The sequence below is a fragment of the Haliotis rufescens genome, unplaced genomic scaffold (genome assembly GCF_023055435.1).
Source record: "Haliotis rufescens isolate VD_foot unplaced genomic scaffold, xgHalRufe1.0.p SCAF_10, whole genome shotgun sequence".
In the NCBI taxonomy this organism is placed as follows: domain Eukaryota; kingdom Metazoa; phylum Mollusca; class Gastropoda; order Lepetellida; family Haliotidae; genus Haliotis; species Haliotis rufescens.
In genome coordinates, this window is record NW_025963780.1 from 9,044,831 (window position 1) to 9,069,437 (window position 24,607).

Consider the following 24,607-nt stretch of genomic DNA (forward strand, 5'->3'; position numbering starts at 1 on the left):
GTGTAAGGCTTTCAGTTAGATTGTGAAGTGTAAGGCTTTCAGTTAGATTGTGTAGTGTAAGGCTTTCAGTTAGATTGTGTAGAGTAAGGCTTTCAGTTAGATTGTGTAGAGTAAGGCTTTCAGTTAGATTGTGTAGAGTAAGGCTTTCAGTTAGATTGTGTAGAGTAAGGCTTTCAGTTAGATTGTGTAGTGTGAGGCTTTCAGTTAGATTGTGTAGAGTAAGGCTTTCAGTTAGATTGTGTAGAGTAAGGCTTTCAGTTAGATTGTGCAGTGTGAGGCTTTCAGTTAGATTGTGCAGTGTAAGGCTTTCAGTTAGATTGTGTAGAGTAAGGCTTTCAGTTAGATTGTGTAGAGTAAGGCTTTCAGTTAGATTGTGTAGTGTAAGGCTTTCAGTAAGATTGTGTAGAGTAAGGCTTTCAGTTAGCTTGTGCAGTGTGAGGCTTTCAGTTAGATTTTGAAGTGTAAGGCTTTGAGTTAGATTGTGTAGATTAAGGCTTTCAGTTAGATTGTGTAGAGTAAGGCTTTCAGTAAGATTGTGTAGATTAAGGCTTTCAGTTAGATTGTGTAGAGTAAGGCTTTCAGTAAGATTGTGTAGAGTAAGGCTTTCAGTTAGATTGTGTAGATTAAGGCTTTCAGTTAGATTGTGTAGAGTAAGGCTTTCAGTTAGATTGTGTAGTGTAAGGCTTTCAGTTAGATTGTGCAGTGTGAGGCTTTCAGTTAGATTGTGCAGTGTAAGGCTTTCAGTTAGATTGTGCAGTGTGAGGCTTTCAGTTAGATTGTGCAGTGTAAGGCTTTCAGTTAGATTGTGCAGTGTAAGGCTTTCAGTTAGATTGTGCAGTGTAAGGCTTTCAGTTAGATTGTGCAGTGTGAGGCTTTCAGTTAGATTGTGCAGTGTAAGGCTTTCAGTTAGATTGTGAAGTGTGAGGCTTTCAGTTAGATTGGGTAGATTAAGGCTTTCAGTTAGATTGTGCAGTGTGAGGCTTTCAGTTAGATTGTGTAGTGTAAGGCTTTCAGTTAGATTGTGTAGTGTAAGGCTTTCAGTTAGATTGTGCAGTGTAAGGCTTTCAGTTAGATTGTGATGGTAAGGCTTTCAGTTAGATTGTGCAGTGTAAGGCTTTCAGTTAGATTGTGTAGTGTAAGGCTTTCAGTTAGATTGTGTAGAGTAAGGCTTTCAGTTAGATTGTGTAGTGTAAGGCTTTCAGTTAGATTGTGTTGGTAAGGCTTTCAGTTAGATTGTGTAGTGTAAGGTTTTCAGTTAGATTGTGTAGTGTAAGGCTTTCAGTTAGATTGTGTAGTGTAAGGCTTTCAGTTAGATTGTGATGGTAAGGCTTTCAGTTAGATTGTGCAGTGTGAGGCTTTCAGTTAGATTGTGTAGTGTAAGGCTTTCAGTTAGATTGTGATGGTAAGGCTTTCAGTTAGATTGTGTAGTGTAAGGCTTTCAGTTAGATTGTGATGGTAAGGATTTCAGTTAGATTGTGTAGTGTAAGGCTTTCAGTTAGATTGTGTAGTGTAAGGCTTTCAGTTAGATTGTGTAGAGTAAGGCTTTCAGTTAGATTGTGCATTGTAAGGCTTTCAGTTAGATTGTGTAGAGTAAGGCTTTCAGTTAGATTGTGATGGTAAGGCTTTCAGTTAGATTGTGTAGTGTGTGGCTTTCAGTTAGATTGTGTAGTGTTAGGCTTTCAGTTAGATTGTGTAGTGTAAGGCTTTCAGTTAGATTGTGTAGAGTAAGGCTTTCAGTTAGATTGTGTAGTGTAAGGCTTTCAGTTAGATTGTGTAGAGTAAGGCTTTGAGTTAGATTGTGTAGTGTAAGGCTTTCAGTTAGATTGTGCAGTGTGAGGCTTTCAGTTAGATTGTGTAGTGTGAGGCTTTCAGTTAGATTGTGCAGTGTGAGGCTTTCAGTTAGATTGTGCAGTGTGAGGCTTTCAGTTAGATTGTGCAGTGTGTGGCTTTCACTTAGATTGTGCAGTGTGAGGCTTTCAGTTAGATTGTGAAGTGTGAGGCTTTCAGTTAGATTGTGAAGTGTGAGGCTTTCAGATAGATTGTGTAGTGTAAGGCTTTCAGTTAGATTGTGCAGTGTGAGGCTTTCAGTTAGATTGTGTAGATTAAGGCTTTTAGTTAGATTGTGTAGTGTAAGGCTTTCAGTTAGATTGTGCAGTGTAAGGCTTTCAGTTAGATTGTGCAGTGTGAGGCTTTCAGTTAGATTGTGCAGTGTAAGGCTTTCAGTTAGATTGTGTAGTGTAAGGCTTTCAGTTAGATTGTGCAGTGTGAGGCTTTCAGTTAGATTGTGTAGATTAAGGCTTTGAGTTAGATTGTGTAGTGTAAGGCTTTCAGTTAGATTGTGCAGTGTAAGGCTTTCAGTTAGATTGGGTAGAGTAAGGCTTTCAGTTAGATTGTGATGGTAAGGCTTTCAGTTAGATTGTGTAGTGTGTGGCTTTCAGTTAGATTGTGTAGTGTAAGGCTTTCAGTTAGATTGTGTAGTGTAAGGCTTTCAGTTAGATTGTGTAGTGTAAGGCTTTCAGTTAGATTGTGTAGAGTAAGGCTTTCAGTTAGATTGTGTAGAGTAAGGCTTTCAGTTAGATTGTGCAGTGTAAGGCTTTCAGTTAGATTGTGTAGTCTAAGGCTTTCAGTTAGATTGTGTAGTGTAAGGCTTTCAGTTAGATTGTGTAGATTAAGGCTTTCAGTTAGATTGTGTAGTGTAAGGCTTTCAGTTAGATTGTGTAGTGTAAGGCTTTCAGTTAGATTGTGTAGAGTAAGGCTTTCAGTTAGATTGTGTAGTGTAAGGCTTTCAGTTAGATTGTGTAGTGTAAGGCTTTCAGTTAGATTGTGTAGTGTAAGGCTTTCAGTTAGATTGTGTAGATTAAGGCTTTCAGTTAGATTGTGTAGTGTAAGGCTTTCAGTTAGATTGGGTAGAGTAAGGCTTTCAGTTAGATTGTGTAGTGTAAGGCTTTCAGTTAGATTGTGTAGTGTGAGGCTTTCAGTTAGATTGTGTAGATTAAGGCTTTCAGTTAGATTGTGTAGTGTAAGGCTTTCAGTTAGATTGTGTAGTGTAAGGCTTTCAGTTAGATTGTGCAGTGTAAGGCTTTCAGTGAGATTGTGTAGTGTGAGGCTTTCAGTTAGATTGTGTAGTGTAAGGCTTTCAGTTAGATTGTGTAGTGTAAGGCTTTCAGTAAGATTGTGTAGTGTAAGGCTTAAGGCTTTCAGTTAGATTGTGTAGTGTAAGGCTTTGAGTTAGATTGTGTAGTGTAAGGCTTTCAGTTAGATTGTGCAGTGTAAGGCTTTCAGTTAGATTGTGTAGTGTGAGGCTTTCAGTTAGATTGTGTAGAGTAAGGCTTTCAGTTAGATTGTGTAGTGTAAGGCTTTCAGTAAGATTGTGTAGTGTAAGGCTTTCAGTTAGATTGGGCACTGTAAGGCTTTCAGTTAGATTGTGTAGATTAAGGCTTTCAGTTAGATTGTGCAGTGTGTGGCTTTCAGTTAGATTGTGTAGTGTAAGGCTTTCAGTTAGATTGTGTAGTGTAAGGCTTTCAGTTAGATTGTGTAGAGTAAGGCTTTCAGTTAGATTGTGTAGTGTAAGGCTTTGAGTTAGATTGTGTAGTGTAAGGCTTTCAGTTAGATTGAGATGGTAAGGCTTTCAGTTAGATTGTGATGGTAAGGCTGTGTGTAGTTTCTGATGTGAACACATCTTACTCCATCAGCTGTTGCAATAGTGTTGTTTTTTTAGATTCACCATAACCTCACACAGCCTCAATGGATGTTGCCGGAGGTTTCACCACTTATGAATGTTTTCAATGAGTCCTCATCCTTCGCTTACCCAACATCAGAGGTGCAGAAATTAGGTGCAGGTGAGTGACGTTAACAAGTTTAATCAGGAGTCAAAACAGCTGTTAAACACCTCAAGTCATTGTTTGTCCCGCTGTAACACATCTGACACATCGAACTCATTCACTGATGTGTAGCAGCTGTTAAACACCTCCAGTCATTGTTTGTCCTGCTGAAACACATCTGATACATGAACTCATTCACTGATGTGTAGCAGCTGTTAAACACCTCCAGTCATTGTTTGTCCCGCTGTAACACATCTGACACATGAACTCATTCACTGATGTGTAGCAGCTGTTAAACACCTCCAGTCATTGTTTGTCCTGCTGAAACACATCTGATACATGAACTCATTCACTGATGTGTAGCAGCTGTTAAACACCTCCAGTCATTGTTTGTCCTCCTGTAACACATCTGACACATGAACTCATTCACTGATGTGTAGCAGCTGTTAAACACCTCCAGTCATTGTTTGTCCCGCTGTAACACATCTGACACATGAACTCATTCACTGATGTGTAGCAGCTGTTAAACACCTCCAGTCATTGTTTGTCCTCCTGTAACACATCTGACACATGAACTCATTCACTGATGTGTAGCAGCTGTTAAACACCTCCAGTCATTGTTTGTCCCGCTGTAACACATCTGACACATGAACTCATTCACTGATGTGTAGTAGCTGTTAAACACTTCCAGTCATTGTTTGTCCTCCTGTAACACATCTGACACATGAACTCATTCACTGATGTGTAGCAGCTGTTAAACACCTCCAGTCCTTGTTTGTCCCGCTGTAACACATCTGACACATGAACTCATTCACTGATGTGTAGCAGCTGTTAAACACCTCCAGTCATTGCACAAACAATGACTGGAGGTGTTTAACAGCTGTAACACATCTGACACATGAACTCATTCACTGATGTGTAGCAGCTGTTAAACACCTCCAGTCATTGTTTGTCCTCCTGTAACACATCTGACACATGAACTCATTCACTGATGTGTAGCAGCTGTTAAACACTTCCAGTCATTGTTTGTCCTCCTGTAACACATCTGACACATGAACTCATTCACTGATGTGTAGCAGCTGTTAAACACCTCCAGTCCTTGTTTGTCCCGCTGTAACACATCTGACACATGAACTCATTCACTGATGTGTAGCAGCTGTTAAACACCTCCAGTCATTGCACAAACAATGACTGGAGGTGTTTAACAGCTGTAACACATCTGACACATGAACTCATTCACTGATGTGTAGCAGCTGTTAAACACCTCCAGTCATTGTTTGTCCTCCTGTAACACATCTGACACATGAACTCATTCACTGATGTGTAGCAGCTGTTAAACACCTCCAGTCATTGTTTGTCCCGCTGTAACACATCTGACACATGAATCATGAGAGGTACATACACTGACTGCCATACACAGTCATACACTGACTGCCAGCACAAAGAACTTACTTTTATGTAGTCTGTAGAATGGTACAGAGACTGCATGAACAGATGTAGACCTTAGCTTGTAGATTAAAGCCTGAAGAAAGATAACCCCTCCTTTGATTACGGTCATGTCCTTGGCTTACGGTATACATGACAAACTATGAGTTGGCATGCTTGCTCAGGGATGAACTCGAGCCCTTCAGTATCCAGACTTCAGTGGTAGCCCAAGCTTTTCTATGGTTTCCTCAGCTTAGTTGGCAGTTTTAATTAATATGTTGGTTTCTAGGTCCTCTAGTTGAGAAGATGCTGTCAAACATTATGCAGAAGATGAAAAAGCCTCGCAGTCAGATGAAACTGTTTGTGTACTCAGCAGTAAGTAAATCGTCTGTCAATTAGCCAGTGGGATGGTGATTTATTTGTACTGAGCAGTATGTACCTAGTAAGTCAGTTAACCAGTTGGATGGTGATTTATTTTTACTCCCGAGTAAGTACCTAGTCAGTCAGTTAACAAGTGGGATGGTGATTTATTTGTACTGAGCAGTAAGTACCTAGTCAGTCAGTTAACCAGTGGGATGGTGATTTATTTGTACTGAGCAGTAAGTACCTAGTCAGTCAGTTAACCAGTGGGATGGTGATTTATATGTACTGAGCAGTAAGTACCTAGTCAGTCAGTTAACCAGTGGGATGGTGATTTATTTGTACTGAGCAGTAAGTACCTAGTCAGTCAGTTAACCAGTGGGATGGTAATTTATTTGTACTGAGCAGTCAGTACCTAGTCAGTCAGTTAACCAGTGGAATGGTGATTTATTTGTACTGAGCAGTAAGTACCTAGTCAGTCAGTTAACCAGTGGGATGGTGATTTATTTGTACTGAGCAGTAAGTAACTCATTAGTCAGTTAACCAGTGGGATGGTGATTTATTTGTACTGAGCAGTAAGTACCTAGTCAGTCAGTTAACCAGAGGGAAGGTGATTTATTTGTACTGAGCAGTAAGTACCTAGTCAGTCAGTTAACCAGTGGGATGGTGATTTATTTGTACTGAGCAGTAAGTACCTAGTCAGTCAGTTAACCAGTCGGATGGTGATTTATATGTACTGAGCAGTAAGTACCTAGACAGTCAGTTAACCAGTGGGATGGTGATTTATTTGTACTGAGCAGTAAGTACCTAGTCAGTCAGTTAACCAGTGGGATGGTGATTTATTTGTACTGAGCAGTAAGTAACTCATTAGTCAGTTAACCAGTGGGATGGTGATTTATTTGTACTGAGCAGTAAGTACCTAGTCAGTCAGTTAACCAGTGGGATGGTGATTTATTTGTACTGAGCAGTAAGTAACTCATTAGTCAGTTAACCAGTGGGATGGTGATTTATTTGTACTGAGCAGTAAGTACCTAGTCAGTCAGTTAACCAGAGGGAAGGTGATTTATTTGTACTGAGCAGTAAGTTACTCATTAGTCAGTTAACCAGTGGGATGGTGATTTATTTGTACTGAGCAGTAAGTACCTAGCCAGTCAGTTAACCAGTGGGAAGGTGATTTATTTGTACTGAGCAGTAAGTACCTAGTCAGTCAGTTAACCAGTGGGATGGTGATTTATTTGTACTGAGCAGTAAGTACCTAGTCAGTCAGTTAACCAGTGGGATGGTGATTTATTTGTACTGAGCAGTAAGTACCTAGTCAGTCAGTCAACCAGTGGGATGGTGATTTATTTGTACTGAGCAGTAAGTACCTAGTCAGTCAGTTAACCAGTGGGATGGTGATTTATTTGTACTGAGCAGTAAGTACCTAGTCAGTCAGTTAACCAGTGGGATAGTGATTTATTTGTACTGAGCAGTAAGTACCTAGTCAGTCAGTTAACCAGTGGGATGGTGATTTATTTGTACTGAGCAGTAAGTACCTAGTCAGTCAGTTAACCAGTGGGATGGTGATTTATTTGTACTGAGCAGTAAGTAACTCCTCGACCAGTTAACCAGGGAGATGATGATGATTTTGTGTTTGCAGCTGTAATGAACATTATTATTACTTGCAATTAAATCCAGGTATCTGTTCAGCCAGTAATTATTCTATTAAATGTTTTTTAACATAGCGTTGCTCTGTCAACTGGATCAGCACACCTTATTTTTAGTTGACACACTTAAATCCCAATGGGCACGCTAATCATTTTTTTTTTATCATTAACATTTTGTTTTCATTCTGTCAATGTCTGATGTACGGACAACCATAAACATCTAAAAATGATATGTCTTGATACAGACTGAATCTTTACTATGATGTATATAAATATTTAAATATATACAAAAGCATGCTTGAATTTCAAGCTGGGGAATTCCCTGCATAATCAATGACATCTTAGAAAAACCCCTAGCTTATTTTCCGTCTGTCACATATCTTACTTAAGATCTGTGTCATGAGTACAACAGCTTCAAGAAATGCTGTTTTGCCAGTCGTAAGTCTATAGATGGTCAGAAGTTTCTGTTTGATAAAGTGTGATAACGAATAGACCTTTGGTGATGCTATTTTTCAATGGATTTATACATACACCTCATCTCCTCGCCCCCCACCACCCCAAAAACAATTGATAAAATGTAGATATTTTAGAATTAAAGCAATTACAGTGGAAAGCATATCTTATTTTGTAACTCATTTGTTACAATCTTTTTCATGTTTATCAGAAACAGAACTATTCCTTACATTTATTCCTTCTTTTACACCTACAGCCAGAATGATTCTAAGAACACTCGAGAAAGCAGGAGCTAAGGAATGCCTGCTTCTCTTTTCAGCATGACTCCAACGTCATAGCTTTTCTGTCAGCGCTTAGAGTGTTCAACACCATCCAGCCGCCCTATACCGCCTGCGTGATTCTGGAGTTATATCAGATGAAGCAGATGTACTTTGTTAAAGTCCTGTACAGAAATGACACAACAAGACTCCCCTACACATTAAAAATACCAGGTGATGATAGACACATCTTCAGATACATCTTTCACTATCTTTGCTTGACAACTCTTTTTATAATACATTACTTAGGTGGAATCCTTCAGTGTGAAAAGAGTGCTTCCATGTTCTAGTGATTCAGCAGTGTCAAAAATAGACAGTAGCTGCTGTATCAAGTGATCGATACAAGGCAATATCTCATTATTAGGGGTAAAACTAGCCTTTTGTTACACAATGACTTCATCCACAGATAGTCATGTCAGAGATTTCTTTCAGTATGTTTCTGTTTTCACTCTCCTGAACTAAATGTGAACTCCTGCCATGTCCAATGTCTGCCATGTATCAGTGAAGGATGGCTTGTGTGTTCATGTGTTCATCATTTGGTGAATCTGGAAAATATGTGTATTTTGTATGCACACTCAGTTCATCTGAATGTACAAATAGCTTACACCATTTAGCTTTGCTCATATTTTGTTTGTTTCTGTAGGTTGTGCCACACTATGTCCTGTTGCCACTCTCAACCGACTGTTGAGTAATGTGACATTAGAGGCCGAGTCTCGAGGTTCAGTGTGTGGCTCCAGCAATGCTGTGTTTGGATCCACCAAGCCTGAAAACAGTAAGTGACTTGTGAGACTACACTGATGGATTGTGGCAGAAACTAATTGTCTTCTGAGGCACTGAAGTTTGCCTTGCAGAGTTGTGTCCCTTACTTGTGCCACAATTCGCTGATTGTGGAAATCCCAGATTTGCTCAATTTTTTAACTTATCCTGCATCCAGCAAGTGACCCGGAAGTCATGACGTCACATCAAAACACATCACTGCTTTGTCACCTCCACAGACGGACGTACTTTGTATCCCTTGTGGAAATTAAAGCTTATTGTTACTTTGCGTGTTTCTGCATTCATTGTATGCCGCTATATTGTTACGTATGGGCTGTTACCTTTAGGGTCTTCCATTCGTAATTTGTAATTTTTATCTCTTGTTTGTGGCTTTAGTCACAGCAATTTATGGGCATACTGTTGTTCCTGCCATTTTGTTTTTTTCCTGCCATTTTTGCTATTCACCACGTGGCCACATATTTTCGTGTCCTTGTTTTGAATTCTTTTTTTGGCTTGGTTAATGCACTTAATATATATATTTTGTTTTGGCGTGCTTAAAGCTTTGCCTTTTCACTACCTTTAGTGTATTGTTTGCTCTCATGAACTCAAATAAAATACAAAGTTTTTGAGTTACATTATGCTTCCCGTACTTTGTGGTTTTACCTCATGGTTATGTTTTTGCTTAAATTCTGGACTTCTGCCTTGATTGTACGACGCCCTGTACTTTCACAACGCAGTGCCGATATTGCAGTCCTTCGTCGCTGTGCTCCTTCAACTCAATATGAGTATCAAGGACATGCCTCACTCAACATGCTCGTCAACACCCTGATATGGTTTACAAGTCGAGTCTTCTACCCCTGCGTGGCCATGACCTTTAGCGACAACATCGTCCCCTCCTCCAGTGACACCCGTAACGAGACCGGCTTTCCATCTCCTCCTCCATCTATGTCGACAACAGCAGCGCCATCGCCGCTCCTGATGCCACCGCTCCCATCAAGCAGCCCCACCAGTTCTCCTAGCACTCCAGAGAAGCTACGCCATCTCTTGAGTATCTCCGGCGCCTCCTGAGCGCCTCCTCTGCCATCTACGTTGATAATGCCGTCAGTGCTCCCAAAGCCATCAGCACGGCTGGTGCTCCCGAGAAGCAACCCCACTGGCGCTCCCGGCGCTCCAGAGAACTTACGCCACCGGCGCTTCCTGAGTATCTCCAGCTTGCCAACTGGTTGAGGTTCTGTTTTGTGACGTTCTCCTTAACCCCGTGGTTTAAAGCACCATGCTTCAGGAGAGATGGCCAGCAGGTTCACTCCTTGGATGAAGTTGAAGGAGTTCACATGTTTCTTCAAAGCCTACTATGAGCCATGCTTTAGGAGAGATGACCTCCATCGAAACAGGGCTTCTGGTGGACAGTATCTGTATCAGAACTGGCAGATCTTCACTGTTCAGGTTCATTTAGCCTGTTTGACCCCTTTGTCATAGGCTCTCGCTTTCATTGTTGACTGGTCTCTCATGTCACGGTGTTCATTTGTTGTTCTGCACCGGCCTCGCCTTCCAACGATGACATCCACTGTCTTCTTCGTCGACATCGCCAACACCAACACTCCTCTACTCTGCCTTAGCGACAGTGTTCCACAAAGCAGCTCTTCCACGGCGCTCCTGCGTTTTTTCGCAGAACTCGGGTACACCACTTTCGTGCAGTATGGTGCGATCTACCCGAACCACAGTTTTACAGATTTCTACCTTATCTTATGGACATTGCTTTGACTTTCGACTAATGGGTTAAGTTAATGCCTCGGCAGTCGATTGTGGAGCGGGTTTATTTCGATTATGTATCTTCCCCACAGGACACGATCGGAGACCCCTGTTGCTGACTTTTCAACTTTGCAGTCTTGTAGACGACCTCATTTACCATGACTTTCCGCACTTCCACTGCGGCTTATACTTTGTCAGTGGCTAGTGTTTCTGGGATTGCTCGCACCAGCCCTAGTTGTGACCGACTGTGATCTGGAGATCTACTCCTTTGGCACAGCAACAGCCTCAAGATAAAAGCGCTTATCCTGGCCATCACTTGCTGGCAGAGCATTCTAGGTCACGCCTTTTTGATCATATTCATGGACAACATCACCATGGTGTGGTGTTTGAGGAACCAGGGTACTCTCTTCTCTTCATCCCTGCTAAACCAGACCTTCCGCTTCTTCGACTTAGTGGTCAGCCTGGACCTGTAATTACTCGTTTAGCTTTCACCAGGTTGAGAGCATGTTCTGGCACAGGCTCTGTCCAGGCCTGGACAAGTTGGCTCCCACCAAATGGAAGCTCCACCCAGAGGTCTTCGCCAGACTTTGTCAAACGATGGACACCCCAAACATCGATCTGTTCGCCACATCTCAGAAGTGCCAACTGTCGACTAACATTTCACCGGTGCAGGATCCGGCCGCTGTGGCAGTCAACGCCTTCAGTGTTCCCTGGGAGGGATTACATGCTTACGCTTTTCCGCCTCCAGTTCTCTTTTCCAGGGTTCTTCAAAGATCCAGGCCAGTCGGCACCTGACACTGATTTTGGTTGCACCTTGGTGGTTGGTCAGAAGTTGGTTTGCCGACCTCTGAAACATCACCAGAGACAAGCCCCTGGAACTTCCGGCATGGCCCAACCTTCTGCTCCACCCACACAGTCGGTTGCCACACCCCAAACAGTTTCGTCTGCACGCCTGACAATCTGCAGAAAGCCCTAGGAGCCAAGGGCTATTCGGTTAGAGCGGCCAAGGCTATTGCATCAGCACACAGTCCATCTACATGGAGACTGTATGATGATAAATGGTGCTCTTTCCAGGCATTCTGCTCAGACAAACACCAGGATCCAAAGACAGCATCAACTCAGTTCCTGGCTGGTTTCCTTCTGTACTTGCGCAGCACATTTCGGTTTAAAGGCTCTACCATCTTCATATACCTGGTCGCCATCAACCCCGTTCTTACCATCCTGGACGACTACAGGCCTTGCTGCACTCTTCTGTCTCGAAAGACCAGAAAGCCAACACTAGACCAAGGAACATCCATTCCAATTTGGAATGAACGTTGGATTGCTTTGGAAAGATCGCTCATTCCAACCTTTCCAAAGCTTGGAAGGATCGATCTTTACGGAAAATCCAAAATTGGATTGGCAACATTTCCAAATATATTTCCAACACAGGAATGGACTTGGAATGGTTTGGAATTATTTGGAATTGTTTCGGAGTATGTTTAGAAGGAACAAGTTAAAATATGTTTTATTAGTAATTTGAACAATAAAAAGACTATGAATTATCTATTGAGTTTAAACTATATATAATAAATAATAAACTTATCTCAAACATTCACTACTTGTCTGTCTAGCGAGGGGCTTTTACAGTCGCATTCTCCCTAAGGTGAGAGAGAGACCCGCACTTGACTCGACAAAACAATAATAGGTCTCAAGATTAAGTATTCGGCTGGATGGCAGCTGCCATTTAATTATAAAACAGACAGTCGTCTAGACGGCTCACATGTAAGTGCGCCAACATGTGCCTAAGATCATAAAATGGACAATCTTTGGTAACATCTAAATTGTTGTCTCACGCCAGAGCTTTGAATAATAGTTCATTGAACAATTGGAATTCAGGAAGTTATCAATAATTGTTTTACTTAACATAAGATAAGATAAGTTGTTTACAACATAATATTATCATGTCAGGACGTACTACAGTCAAAACCATATATTTTAAAATCATTTTAATGACAGACTATGATTTCCAAGTCCCGATTATCAAATCAATGAGTTATCAGTTTCACCACATGTGCACAGACCGCCTATACTTATATATATATTTTTCATAACTATTCTCCAGTTAAAGTTCTATCCTCTTATCAAATAATTTGTGAGAGTGATCATCATTAACGAAACTCATTCTCATCAAAGAATACAGATCAAATGAAGAATCAGATGCATGCATTTATTGCCATGCTTCATTCATCACAAAGCAGATTTACATACATTTGTGAATAGCACTTAAACTGTGATAATGAATTTTACCATTGTCCATATTATTCCGAATATATAAACGACTTCAACGTTAATATTTCAGACAAAAACAAAGTCTCCTGTCTTTTAACATTCAGGGTTTGCTTTCACAATTGAACATTTGTTTTCACCAAAGGACAATCAAATCAAGCCAAAAACACGAAAAATACATATATATGGTTAGCGACCGTCATTATACAGCGAGGGGGGAAATTCGTCTGCTCTAACTGCCTTCACAAAAACATTCCAGCCCTTAATTACCGAGGCAGCTGTGATGTAGTAGCTTTACATTTGCTGCTTTTGCAGCATATAAGATGTGTAATCTGTGGAGTAACTAAAGTAATGTTACGGCTGAAATCTTACTTGAATGGTTGTTTTAATAGAAAACTTACGTTTTAAAAACACAAGTGTTCTTATATAATGTTTTAAGGTTTGGTTTATAAATACTAGAGAAGATTTTTTATACATATAAAACTGATCGAAAATACAGCTGAACAATAGAAAAATCAAAATAGGAGTTGTGAATAGTGACAAATTTTAATTACATCACTGTGTCAATAAGTATTGACTGATTCCGTCAAACAACTGTCAAACCATTTATTGCCATGTACGTACATGTACACAGGAAGTCAGCGCTGTCTGAGGCTCCAGGTAAATAACCATCGTGGTTTTATGACGGGAGATCAGACAAACCGTGAACCAGGGGCATGCGACGTAATTACATCTAAAGGTGGTAGAGGGGGGCACGGGTGGCCCAGTCGTCTAAGGCGCCGCGATTCGCTGTGCAGAGTTGCGTCCCTTGGGCATGCCAGAAACCTATGATTGTGGGTTCGAATCCCGGTTCGCCCCATTTATGTTTCTAGGTTTGTCAGCACCATACCCATGCTCGTGGGTTTCACCGAAGTGGTAAACGTCTTAGACCTGCATCACTTCGGGCTTTCCTCCCACATTAAGCTGACACGCCGTGATATAACTGGAATAATGTTAAAAGCGGCGTTAAACCCAACTCACTCACTCACTCACTAAAGGTGGTAGAACCAGGGTATTGTCTCTTGAACTGGCTAATTGACCGTGCATAAAATTGGTAAATATATTTCGTTTTGACACCTGTGTTTCATGCGCATCCCAGCTCATAAGCAGAATACAGACAAATGAGGCACCGTGATCAGCGGAGCATGAACAACATGGATGCCGCCTTTCGGCCGTACCGAACAGTCAAGCTGCGATCTCAGAACTGCTCGCCCGATTGAATCTAATTGCAAGCGGAGACAAGATTACTTTCCTTGCCCAAACATGATCGTTGCTCAGAAATGTTCAAATCTATCTTCAGTTAATCATGAATTTTATGCGAGCATGACATTTATGCGAAAAATGCGATCATCAGTCCCTCTGATTATTTTAATATGTTTCATTTCATCATGATAAAAAAGTTAGTCACTTATAAGGGTACCACGTTGAAACTGGAAACGATCGTTAACAAAAACAACAAAATGTGATATAACTGCAAATAAAACAATCAAGTGCGCTAAAGGTGTCATCAACTGGTCAAGTAACATCACGGTTTGTATATTCACGTTGATTGGACAGTCTAGACTGGCGCCAACTAATCATGACGGCGTCTTCAGAACAGAACAGAACTTTATTTCTCCCAGGTTTAGGCTTACGTGGATAACGGAAAATTTTGTTTTAGTGATTTTTAGCACATTTTTAATATAATCTAATATACTTTCCTTGATTGATTATATGACTGCGGTCGTAGATCCGGATGTACCTAAATATGCTCAGTAAATACACAGGATTTATTGTTATACTATTAGGATTAATAGATACAATTGAGTATTTATACCCTTGATCATAAAGTTAGTCACTACTTTTATTTTCACATGTTCGATTTGTATGATTTGGGTTATGATTAAATTGACAAAATAAGAAATCATTCCGTGTATATCTGTATTATATATTGTACCCCAATACGTAAGTAAATTGTGTATAAATAAGGACACTAGGTTAATTACTGTAATTGATTATTTGATAAACATATTCACCTTTAGTTGCGTAATATGTCACAGAGGTAAAGCTAATTCATAACAACTAATTGTCCCATTTATTTGGCTTCTATCTTTTATATGAAACAAATGCTATAACATGGGGTGATAAACTTCACTGGCAATAGACGTAGCATATAATTGTCCGCATGAACAGTCTACTCTGTTCCAGATATGTTTATTCATTTTGTCAGCATTTAAATCGTTGCATTCCTGGCTCAATGATTCATTTGACGAAATCTTGTTCCCTGTTTTGAATTACCGTCAGATAGTTCCAGACCAATTATAGAATTTCCAGCCCTATGTGTTGCGCATAATTCCGAGATAATTCGAAGTTCATATTCTTGTACGAACACTTATCAAAATTCATTTATACCTAGTACTATTATGTACATATGTATATTAGTTCAAATTATAATAATGAGGCCCTCTATTCTCGAAAGGGTCTTTGTTCTACGACAACCGTAAGTCGGTATGGGAAAACAAAATATTTGTTTAATTGTTCAAAGTTCATAGTCAATATCATATGATTATGGACAAGGAAGATAAGAAATTAAATATAAAGAGTAGCCACTTTAAATGACAGAAATTCTTTTAGTTAAATTTGCTCATGATTTGGTCTTTTCGTGGTAAATAGTGCCAAAATACTCTTAATTATTTACTTTCATGTCATTACTAATCTCACATAAAATCAAAAGTTGTACAACGTTTAACAGATATGATTATGACATGTTGTATCCAAACATATCCAAACAAATCCAAGCTTGGAAATATGACCTTGACAAATTTTGGAATGGTCATATTTCCATTTGGAATGGTGGTATTTCCAAGTTTTGGATTGTTTGGAATGGATGATATTTTGTCCAGTGCAAGTTCAGACCGATTGCGTGTGATCTGAATGTGGTCTTAAAGGTTCTTTGGATGGCTCCCTTTGAACCACTCCACTCATCTTCCTTCTACAGTGTTTCTACTGGCTTTGGCTACTGCGGCTCGAGTCGGTGAGTTCCACGCCCCCTCCCATGTTCGATTCGAATGCGGTACTCATGCCGCCGTTCATCTTGGGCTGTGCTGAGACTTTGTCACAAAGAATCAACTCCCAGGACAGCCTGATAGATCATTCACCATCCCACCCTCTCGTCCATTGTGGGGCCGACGATGAGTAGGAGCTTTTAATATGCCCAGATAGGACACTGAGGGCTTTCCTACGACGATCTAAAGCCTGCCGCAAGTCTAGGAAACGCCTTTTTCTGCCAGTCTCCTCTTCGTCAGAGGTCAGCCGGAATACTATTTCCCAGTGGCTCTGGGCAGTCATCCTCCAAGCTTATGAAGCTGCCGGATTGGACCTACCCTGCCTCCCCCAAGGCTAACAACCCACACGAGATCAGGGCGGTCGCATTTACCATGGCTCTTCACAGTAGTTGCTCCATCCAGTTGATCGTAGAAGGCTGTTATTGGCGATCTGACACCGTCTTCGCCAGCCACGGGCGTTCACAGCTTTGGTCCCCTGGATGGAGCCCAACAGGTCACCAATCACCGACATCACTGATTATCCGATACCCTGAGCAGGGCCCATCAACCTCTCTGGTCTTAATCACCCCAGAAAAGACAGCTCTACTGTGTTCTGCATTCGCTCTTAGATCAGTTCTAGTTTTTGGCTACCCGCCTCATTCTACTTCTGTCACCTATTCGAGTTTTACTATTTGCATCGACTCTCGTTTCCTGATGACAGGAATGGTAGTAGATGTTAACGTCGATGCCAACGCTCCTGATTCTCCAATACCCCGAGCGGGGCCCGTCGACCTCTCTGGTGTTTATCACCCCAGACTAGAAGGCTCTCCTGCATTCCGCATTTGCTCTTTGGAATGGTCGTAGATCTTGGCGCCGACACCGCTGATTCTTGAGCGGGGCCCGTTGACCTCTCTGGTGTTTATCACCCCAGATTAGCTCTAATCATTAGAGCGTTCCCCATTTGCTCTAAGAAAAGTTCTAGTTATGGCTACCCATCTCATTCCATTTCTGTCACCTATTTGGGTTTTTCCTTTTTGCATCGACTCTTGTTTCCTGAAGACAGGAATGGTTGTAGATGTTCCGGTCATCACTTGTATGCGGTGCAGATTCATCAGACCTTGACGAGGGTTCATTATCGATCGCATCTGAAGGTATGCCCACCGTCCGTGCTTAATACAGAATAATGCAGGATAAGTTTTAAAAAATTGTAAAATCTAAATATTTTTTACATTTGTACACTTGTCCTGCATTACAAATGTCTAAGTGCCATCCCTTCGCTACGCTGACTCCCCACGTAGTTTCAGCAGTTATGTGTTTTGATGTGACGTCATGACTTCCGGGTCATGTGCCAACTGTGCAAGGGTGCTGTCTCTACTGGTTGGAACAACTTTTCTTCAGCAGCTGGATCTCACTCAGTTGGTCTCTCTGTTAAGAGACAGCAGTAAATGCAATACGGAGTAATGCAGGGGAAGTATACAAATGTAAAAAATATTTAGATTTTGCTTATTTTGTAGTGGTTATGTGGCCTTGACTCTGTGGTTAGTATTTGTTTTATTTAATTGTGTGTTCTGTAGACAATTTTAATTGGTTTATCGGCAGCCATCATTATAGGTGTTCATGTTTTTGCTGTCAATGTTTTCATATGCACGTTTTTTTGTGTGAAAAGGCATGTTGATTTTGAGGTAATTTTCGAATAAGATACAAAAGTTTCACCACCAGAATCAAGGGTTCTTGGAATCACAGTAAAATGTTGAATCAACCGGTGGTCTCCCTGGCCAAGTGTATATATTGGGTATTTGTAAAGCGATATTGGTGACTACAATAAAACACCATTCACTAACTCTTCTCCAGATGTAATACCACTGGTAGCTGCAGGCATCCTCAGCCTCATCCCGGTTGTTGCTGTTGCACTATTTGTCTTCAACCGATACTGCCGCAGGCCCAACAAGCATGTCACCAGCTATCGCCAGCTCCTTAATTCTGAGACCTACCCACTCGACAGTGACGAAGATGAACTTCTGTCCTGATGCACATAAACGCAACATTTTTTTATTGGTTTGGTATGATAGAGACTCAGTTGCATTGATATGGGTAAAACAATCTCACTTGTTAGTGATATTTTGTTTACAAAATGTCATTGTTTTTTACCATTCCAATTAAGATCGTGTTTATAGTTTCTGCAGTTAAACATACTTACAAGGTATGCAGAACTGCAATACGAAATATACCTATATTGAAGACGCTGATGGTATCAGTGGTGGCAACACATTGATAACAAGTTAAAATGTCACTAGTAATTATTGCTGCCATCAATGTTACAGCTCGGACAATCACCATCTCTGGTGCTCTTCCATTCATTTTCATCCCACGCATGAAAAATCAAATTACTATTTCGGAAAGGTTTGTTACCTGACTGACTGACTGAGAAGGTGAAAAGTTCATGGAAGTAAACAAGTGGACAAGAATTGTTTTTGAAACGGTTATCTGCAAAATAATTTCAGTAATGAAGAATACTTCAGATTCATCTGCTTGAAAAACAGGATGTTTCAAAAATACAGTATACTACGTTTATGACGAACATGGTTATAACAAACTGATGGATGTAAGGAACTTACTTATTGGTCCCGGTCGTTTACTTATATACTGTATATATTATGCTTATAACTAACTACAGTTATAACGAACTAAATATAGTGGTCCCTTTGAGTTCGTATAACCGTAGTTCACTGTATAAAAATATTACACGTTTGTGAAATGTTTAGTTTGAAGATCTGTCAAACACCATTCTGTCAAATTTGATAGGGCCTACATAATTACTTCGGGTTATCCAATGTTTGACGTAACCAAAAATGATGAATAAAGAAGAAATACATAGGGACCAAGTTTTTACTTTGCGACAACTGTAAATACAACAGTGTTTGACTATATTTCACTGATTTAAGACGGGCATCAAAGCTTAAAGTGTGCTTACTTGTGTGCAGGTTACTTGTTTCCCTACCCTTCATTCCTCAGTGGACTCGACCAAGGCAAGTGTTACTTGGGTGCAGGTTACTTGTTTCCTTACCCTTCATTCCTCAGTGGACTCGACCAAGGCAAGTGTTACTTGTGTGCAGGTTACTTGTTTCCCTACCCTTCATTCCTCAGTGGACTCGACCAAGGCAAGTGTTACTTGTGTGCAGGTTACTTGTTTCCCTACCCTTCATTCCTCAGTGGACTCGACCAAGGCAAGTGTTACTTGTGTGCAGGTTACTTGCTTCCCTACCCTTCATTCCTCAGTGGACTCGACCAAGGCAAGTGTTACTTGTGTGCAGGTTACTTGTTTCCCTACCCTTCATTCCTCAGTGGACTCGACCAAGGCAAGTGTTACTTGTGTGCAGGTTACTTGTTTCCCTACCCTTCATTCCTCAGTGGACTCGACCAAGGCAAGTGTTTCATGTGTCCCTGTTTACCAGCAGGGTCTCCTGCTCAAAGCCATAAACATATGGTTTTAAACATGGACCAGGAAGTTGTTGGTGCAACATATTTATTACCCCCTGGCAGGAGGTGGAAGGGGGATAATGGTATGGCTGCTGTCCATCCGTTCGTCACGTTTTGTTTCAGGAGCAATACACAAAAACCATGAGAGATATCTTATCCGAACTTGGCATATAGATAGGTCTAGTAAAGCATTGTTATCTTTTGTTAGTTTGGCATTTTGTTTAAATATATTTTTCGAGTTTCCATAGCAAGGACTTTGAATTAAACTGAAAATGGCAGTAGTGTTTTGTTTCCAGAGCAGACCGTACAATATTTCTTCACCAAACTTGGCACAAAGATAGGTCTAGAGGTAAACTATTTTTTGTGTTTCCATAGCATCGACTTTGGCGGGGGATATGAGAATTCAATGCTTGTTTGTTACCAGGATCAGCTTTTCTGTCTTTTGGAACGATTGTTAAATCTCTTAAATAATCTGCATGAATTCATGTTTCTGGAAATTCAATAGTTCCTCTTGATTTTAATCATCCAAATATCAAGGATTTACAATCTCACATGCAAAATGTGTTTTTCTTCTTATGTTACGGTAGATTGATAGTAATTGACATTGAGTATGATACTTTATCATGACATAGCACATTGAAGGTATTTCACAAGATGTTCACAGTTTCCTTAGAAATAAATGCTGATCAAATAAGTGAAACATAATCAACAGCTCACAGGCATTTTCTAAATGAAATGAAGTATTTGCAGAAATATCACCATTTCTTGTGCTTGCTATCAGGGTTCAGCAAAACACTAGTTTATTTGACAATAGTCAATAAACAATATTTTGGACCATTAGTCTTTAAACAAATTGGTCCAACTTGCTTGTGGAAAATATGAAATGTCAGTTACCTTATTTTTTTTAACTTGGCTTTATTGGCAGAATATTTGAAATACACAAATCACCAAAGTTAGGTGCAGTTGTTTCTATCTCTCACTCCAAGTCAATAACCTTCGTGTTTATCAATGTTCACTGAATGATCATCAAGTTTAACAAATTCTTAGTTCCCATGGGGGCACGGGTGGCCCAGTCGTCTAATGCGCCGCCATTCGCTGTGCAGAGTTGCGTCCCTTAGGCATGCCAGAAACCTATGATGGTGGGGTTTGAATCTCGGTTCACCCTGATTATGTTTCTAGGTTCGTCAGCACCATACCCATGCTCGTGGGTTTCAACGAGGTGGTAAACGTCTGAGACCTGCATCAATTCGGGCTTTCCTCCAACATTAATCTGATATGCCATGATATAACTGGAAATACTGTTAAAAATGGTGTTAAACCCAACTCACTCACTTAGTTCACACTACCACTAGAAAGAGATCTGAGGACATCTCATTACGGGTCATATCAGAACGACCTTTCATCTGACCAATCAGAGCTTCACTTACCAGATCCTGAAAGTGACAGTCGGAACGTGTTTTCTAATCACGCAACCTTGAAAAAGCCACAAATACCACAGGGTATTCTGAATGACAGTTACAGGAGGATGGACTGATTCTGTCAAAATGCTCATCTCATGGGATAAACATTATGACAGAAGAGACAGCACAGCCTGTGGGAAGTACTGCCATGCAATCTCTACCATCTATTAGACATTCCACAATTTTATTGAGCTTAGTTTTCAGATCTTGAATTGATAGTTTGCTAAGCGTGAATAGATCACATTCACATGCAATCATATATATTCATTCAGAACCTCATAAGGATGACATCATAGAAATAAACTGAACTCATATATTTAACAAGTACATTCAATGATGTGTTATTATTTACAGTAATTTTCTATATATCTACATATATATGTATCTGTTTACATGCATAATGATATAATATTCATAATTATAAATTACATTAATACACAAAAATACACTCCTACCCTGTGGTTGATCCTAGGGCACAACCTGAGTTCACCAAGTGATGAGCTGACTAGACTAGGGTGCCTGCATCTAAATACAAATAGACTCAGTTAGGAAAACTGGGTAGTGTAGCAAACATGAATTATGTATTATTCATAACACACCTATGAGTGCTTCACATGCATTAACAACATAGAAAATTTCAAACAAACACATACATGGTAGTAAATACACACCCACTCATTCTCCTAGAAATGTTGAAGATATATAGTGCTAGGTTTCTGTATGCCTTAAACTATTAAAAAACTTGCTGACCTATCTATAATATTTAAATGGCTGCAATTATGTGACTACGTGTATTGACAATTAAGATAAAAGTTAAAACTTTGTAACTGTATAACAGATTACACAAACACATACATAATTACAAGATGCACAGAATACACCACCAACACGTGAGGACAATCTCGAGATGAGACATGACACACCAAGCAAATGACGGATGTGGATTCTGATTAAAGGCTGAGTGTGTGTTAGTATTTTTAACAAGGCCAATCAAGCATAAGCTGACTTAAACAAAAGGACCCAAGAAACCTTCCATACCCCATACTAATAGTAGTTGAATAAAAGCAGGGCCAAGTTATTATTCTGCTGAAAGTACAGCAGTAGAAGTACATCAGCTGTACCGGTTTATTCAATACAGCACAGTAATCATGTCATTACAATATTCATATACAAATATGTAAAATACAGAAGGCTTACATTTGTACAACACTGCAACATACTGTTTGATTTCACATCATGTGACATGGCTGTGTGTGATTGTCAAATGACATGCAAGGATGGTTGTCTGAATAAACATGAGAGAGAGATAAACTGTCCACTGGTCACTTTGTTACCATTGTCTGGTTTTACTGGTCCTTATCAGGGACTGACCATTTGATATAATGGAAAACCACATACCTTTTTAATTATACCTATGAGCCTAAATCTTTTTTTGAAAGAAAACGTCTTTTTCCAAATCTCTGAAGCATACATATATTTTTAAGCATTTTCTGGGACAATATATTTTTTTCAATAAAATCCTAGCCTCTTCTCCCCCCCATCCTTTAATATCAAATTATTTGTCCCTTACCAATACCAATTGTTTCCATTTCAATATTATATATATATATTATAATTTCATTTAAATTACCAGCAAATTCTTTTTTGTAGTAGTTGGTATTTTTCTTTGTTGATTCACCATATGAACTCGCAGACATGTTTTCAACCGAAATAGCTTCAGACCTAGACTGGGACATGCATAATGTGTTGTATGCAATTATTGAGATATACATCCTTCTGAAATTTGTTTTACAATAAGTCTGTCTATATATATTGGTTGATATATTGTGAATGTTTTATGCAGATATTATATTTTGTATTTTTGACAGAATTTTAGAACATGAATAAAATATTTTGCCAAGCCATTTGTTATTGTGCCAGAAACCTATGATTGTGGGTTCGAATCCCGGTTCGCCCCAATTATGTTTCTAGGTTTGTCAGCACCATACCCATGCTCGTGGGTTTCACCGAAGTGGTAAACGTCTTAGACCTGCATCACTTCGGGCTTTCCTCCCACATTAAGCTGACACGCCGTGATATAACTGGAATAATGTTAAAAGCGGCGTTAAACCCAACTCACTCACTCACTCACTAAAGGTGGTAGAACCAGGGTATTGTCTCTTGAACTGGCTAATTGACCGTACATAAAATTGGTAAATATATTCGTTTTGACACCTGTGTTTCATGCGCATCCCAGCTCATAAGCAGAATACAGACAAATGAGGCCCCGTGATCAGCGGAGCATGAACAACATGGATGCTGCCTTTCGGCCGTACCGAACAGTCAAGCTGCGATCTCAGAACTGCTCGCCCGATTGAATCTAATTGCAAGCGGAGACAAGATTACTTCCCTTGCCCAAACATGATCGTTGCTCAGAAATGTTTAAATCTATCTTCAGTAAATCATGAATTTTATGCGAGCATGACATTTATGCGAAAAATGCGATCATCAGTCCCTCTGATTATTTTAATATGTTTCATTTCATCATGATAAAAAAGTTAGTCACTTATAAGGTTACCACGTTGAAAATGGAAACGATCGTTAACAAAAACAACAAAATGTGATATAACTGCAAATAAAACAATCAAGTGCGCTAAAGGTGTCATCAACTGGTCAAGTAACATCACGGTTTGTATATTCACGTTGATTGGACAGTCTAGACTGGCGCCAACTAATCATGACGGCGTCTTCAGAACAGAACGGAACTTTATTTCTCCCAGGTTTAGGCTTACGTGGATAACGGAAAATTTTGTTTTAGTGATTTTTAGCACATTTTTAATATAATCTAATATACTTTCCTTGATTGATTATATGACTGCGGTCGTAGATCCGGATGTACCTAAATATGCTCAGTAAATACACAGGATTTATTGTTATACTATTAGGATTAATAGATACAATTGAGTATTTATACCCTTGATCATAAAGTTAGTCACTACTTTTATTTTCACATGTTCGATTTGTATGATTTGGGTTATGATTAAATTGACAAAATAAGAAATCATTCCGTGTATATCTGTATTATATATTGTACCCCAATACGTAAGTAAATTGTGTATAAATAAGGACACTAGGTTAATTACTGTAATTGATTATTTGATAAACATATTCACCTTTAGTTGCGTAATATGTCACAGAGGTATTTTTCTTTGTTGATTCACCATATGAACTCGCAGACATGTTTTCAACCGAAATAGCTTCAGACCTAGACTGGGACATGCATAATGTGTTGTATGCAATTATTGATATATACATCCTTCTGAAATTTGTTTTACAATAAGTCTGTCTATATATATTGGTTGATATATTGTGAATGTTTTATGCAGATATTATATTTTGTATTTTTGACAGAATTTTAGTACATGAATAAAATATTTTGCCAAGCCATTTGTTATTGTTACTAAGGTCACAACCTTCGACGACTTTTTGTTGTTGAAACTGTGGTTGTTAGCATGGTCTGAGTATATTTGACACATCTGGCCAAATAACATGCATGTCTCATGGATTAGTGTGACTTCTGTTATGTTTTCAGGAGTTGCTCAGCACTTAATAGATTATTTAACAAGGCAAGTTAAGTATGCCCTGAATACATGTTTCCCAACTGGACATGTATGTCTTGGTCTGAAAGCTGTAGTGTCAGTGAGCAAATGGAAATTTGTTTTGGTGAAATAGCTTGTCATTTGAGTGGAATATTAAGTTTGTGATTCCAGGTAAATAAGTGTTTCCTCACTCAGAATGTACCCGGTACTTCTATTAATAGGTCATTAATGTTGT

At 39.7% G+C, this 24,607-nt stretch overlaps 1 protein-coding gene and 1 long non-coding RNA gene across 3 annotated transcripts in view; both read left to right on the plus strand.

Annotated features, from left to right (window-relative positions):
* LOC124125395 (prostatic acid phosphatase-like) overlaps positions 1–19,288 on the plus strand; it is a 45,071-nt gene extending 25,783 nt beyond the window's left edge. The window contains exons 7-12 of one of the 2 annotated variants that reach the window (XR_007218827.1): positions 3,719–3,839; positions 5,536–5,621; positions 8,025–8,196; positions 8,666–8,794; positions 17,709–18,838; positions 18,905–19,288. Coding sequence is in view for 1 of the 2 variants with exons in the window: in XM_046488706.2 (XP_046344662.2) it covers positions 3,719–3,839; positions 5,536–5,621; positions 8,025–8,196; positions 8,666–8,794; positions 17,709–17,884 (684 nt within the window). In the remaining variant the exon portion in view is untranslated. Of the gene's footprint in view, positions 1–3,718; positions 3,840–5,535; positions 5,622–8,024; positions 8,197–8,665; positions 8,795–17,708 lie in introns of both variants that reach the window. The other variant, XM_046488706.2, reaches the window with a different exon arrangement.
* Positions 19,289–20,663: 1,375 nt separating this feature from the next.
* LOC124125396 lies at positions 20,664–24,218 on the plus strand. Its single transcript, XR_006859633.2, has 2 exons — positions 20,664–22,450; positions 23,973–24,218. It is a non-coding gene; the product is annotated as an uncharacterized LOC124125396 (long non-coding RNA).
* The last annotated feature ends 389 nt before the right edge of the window (positions 24,219–24,607 follow it).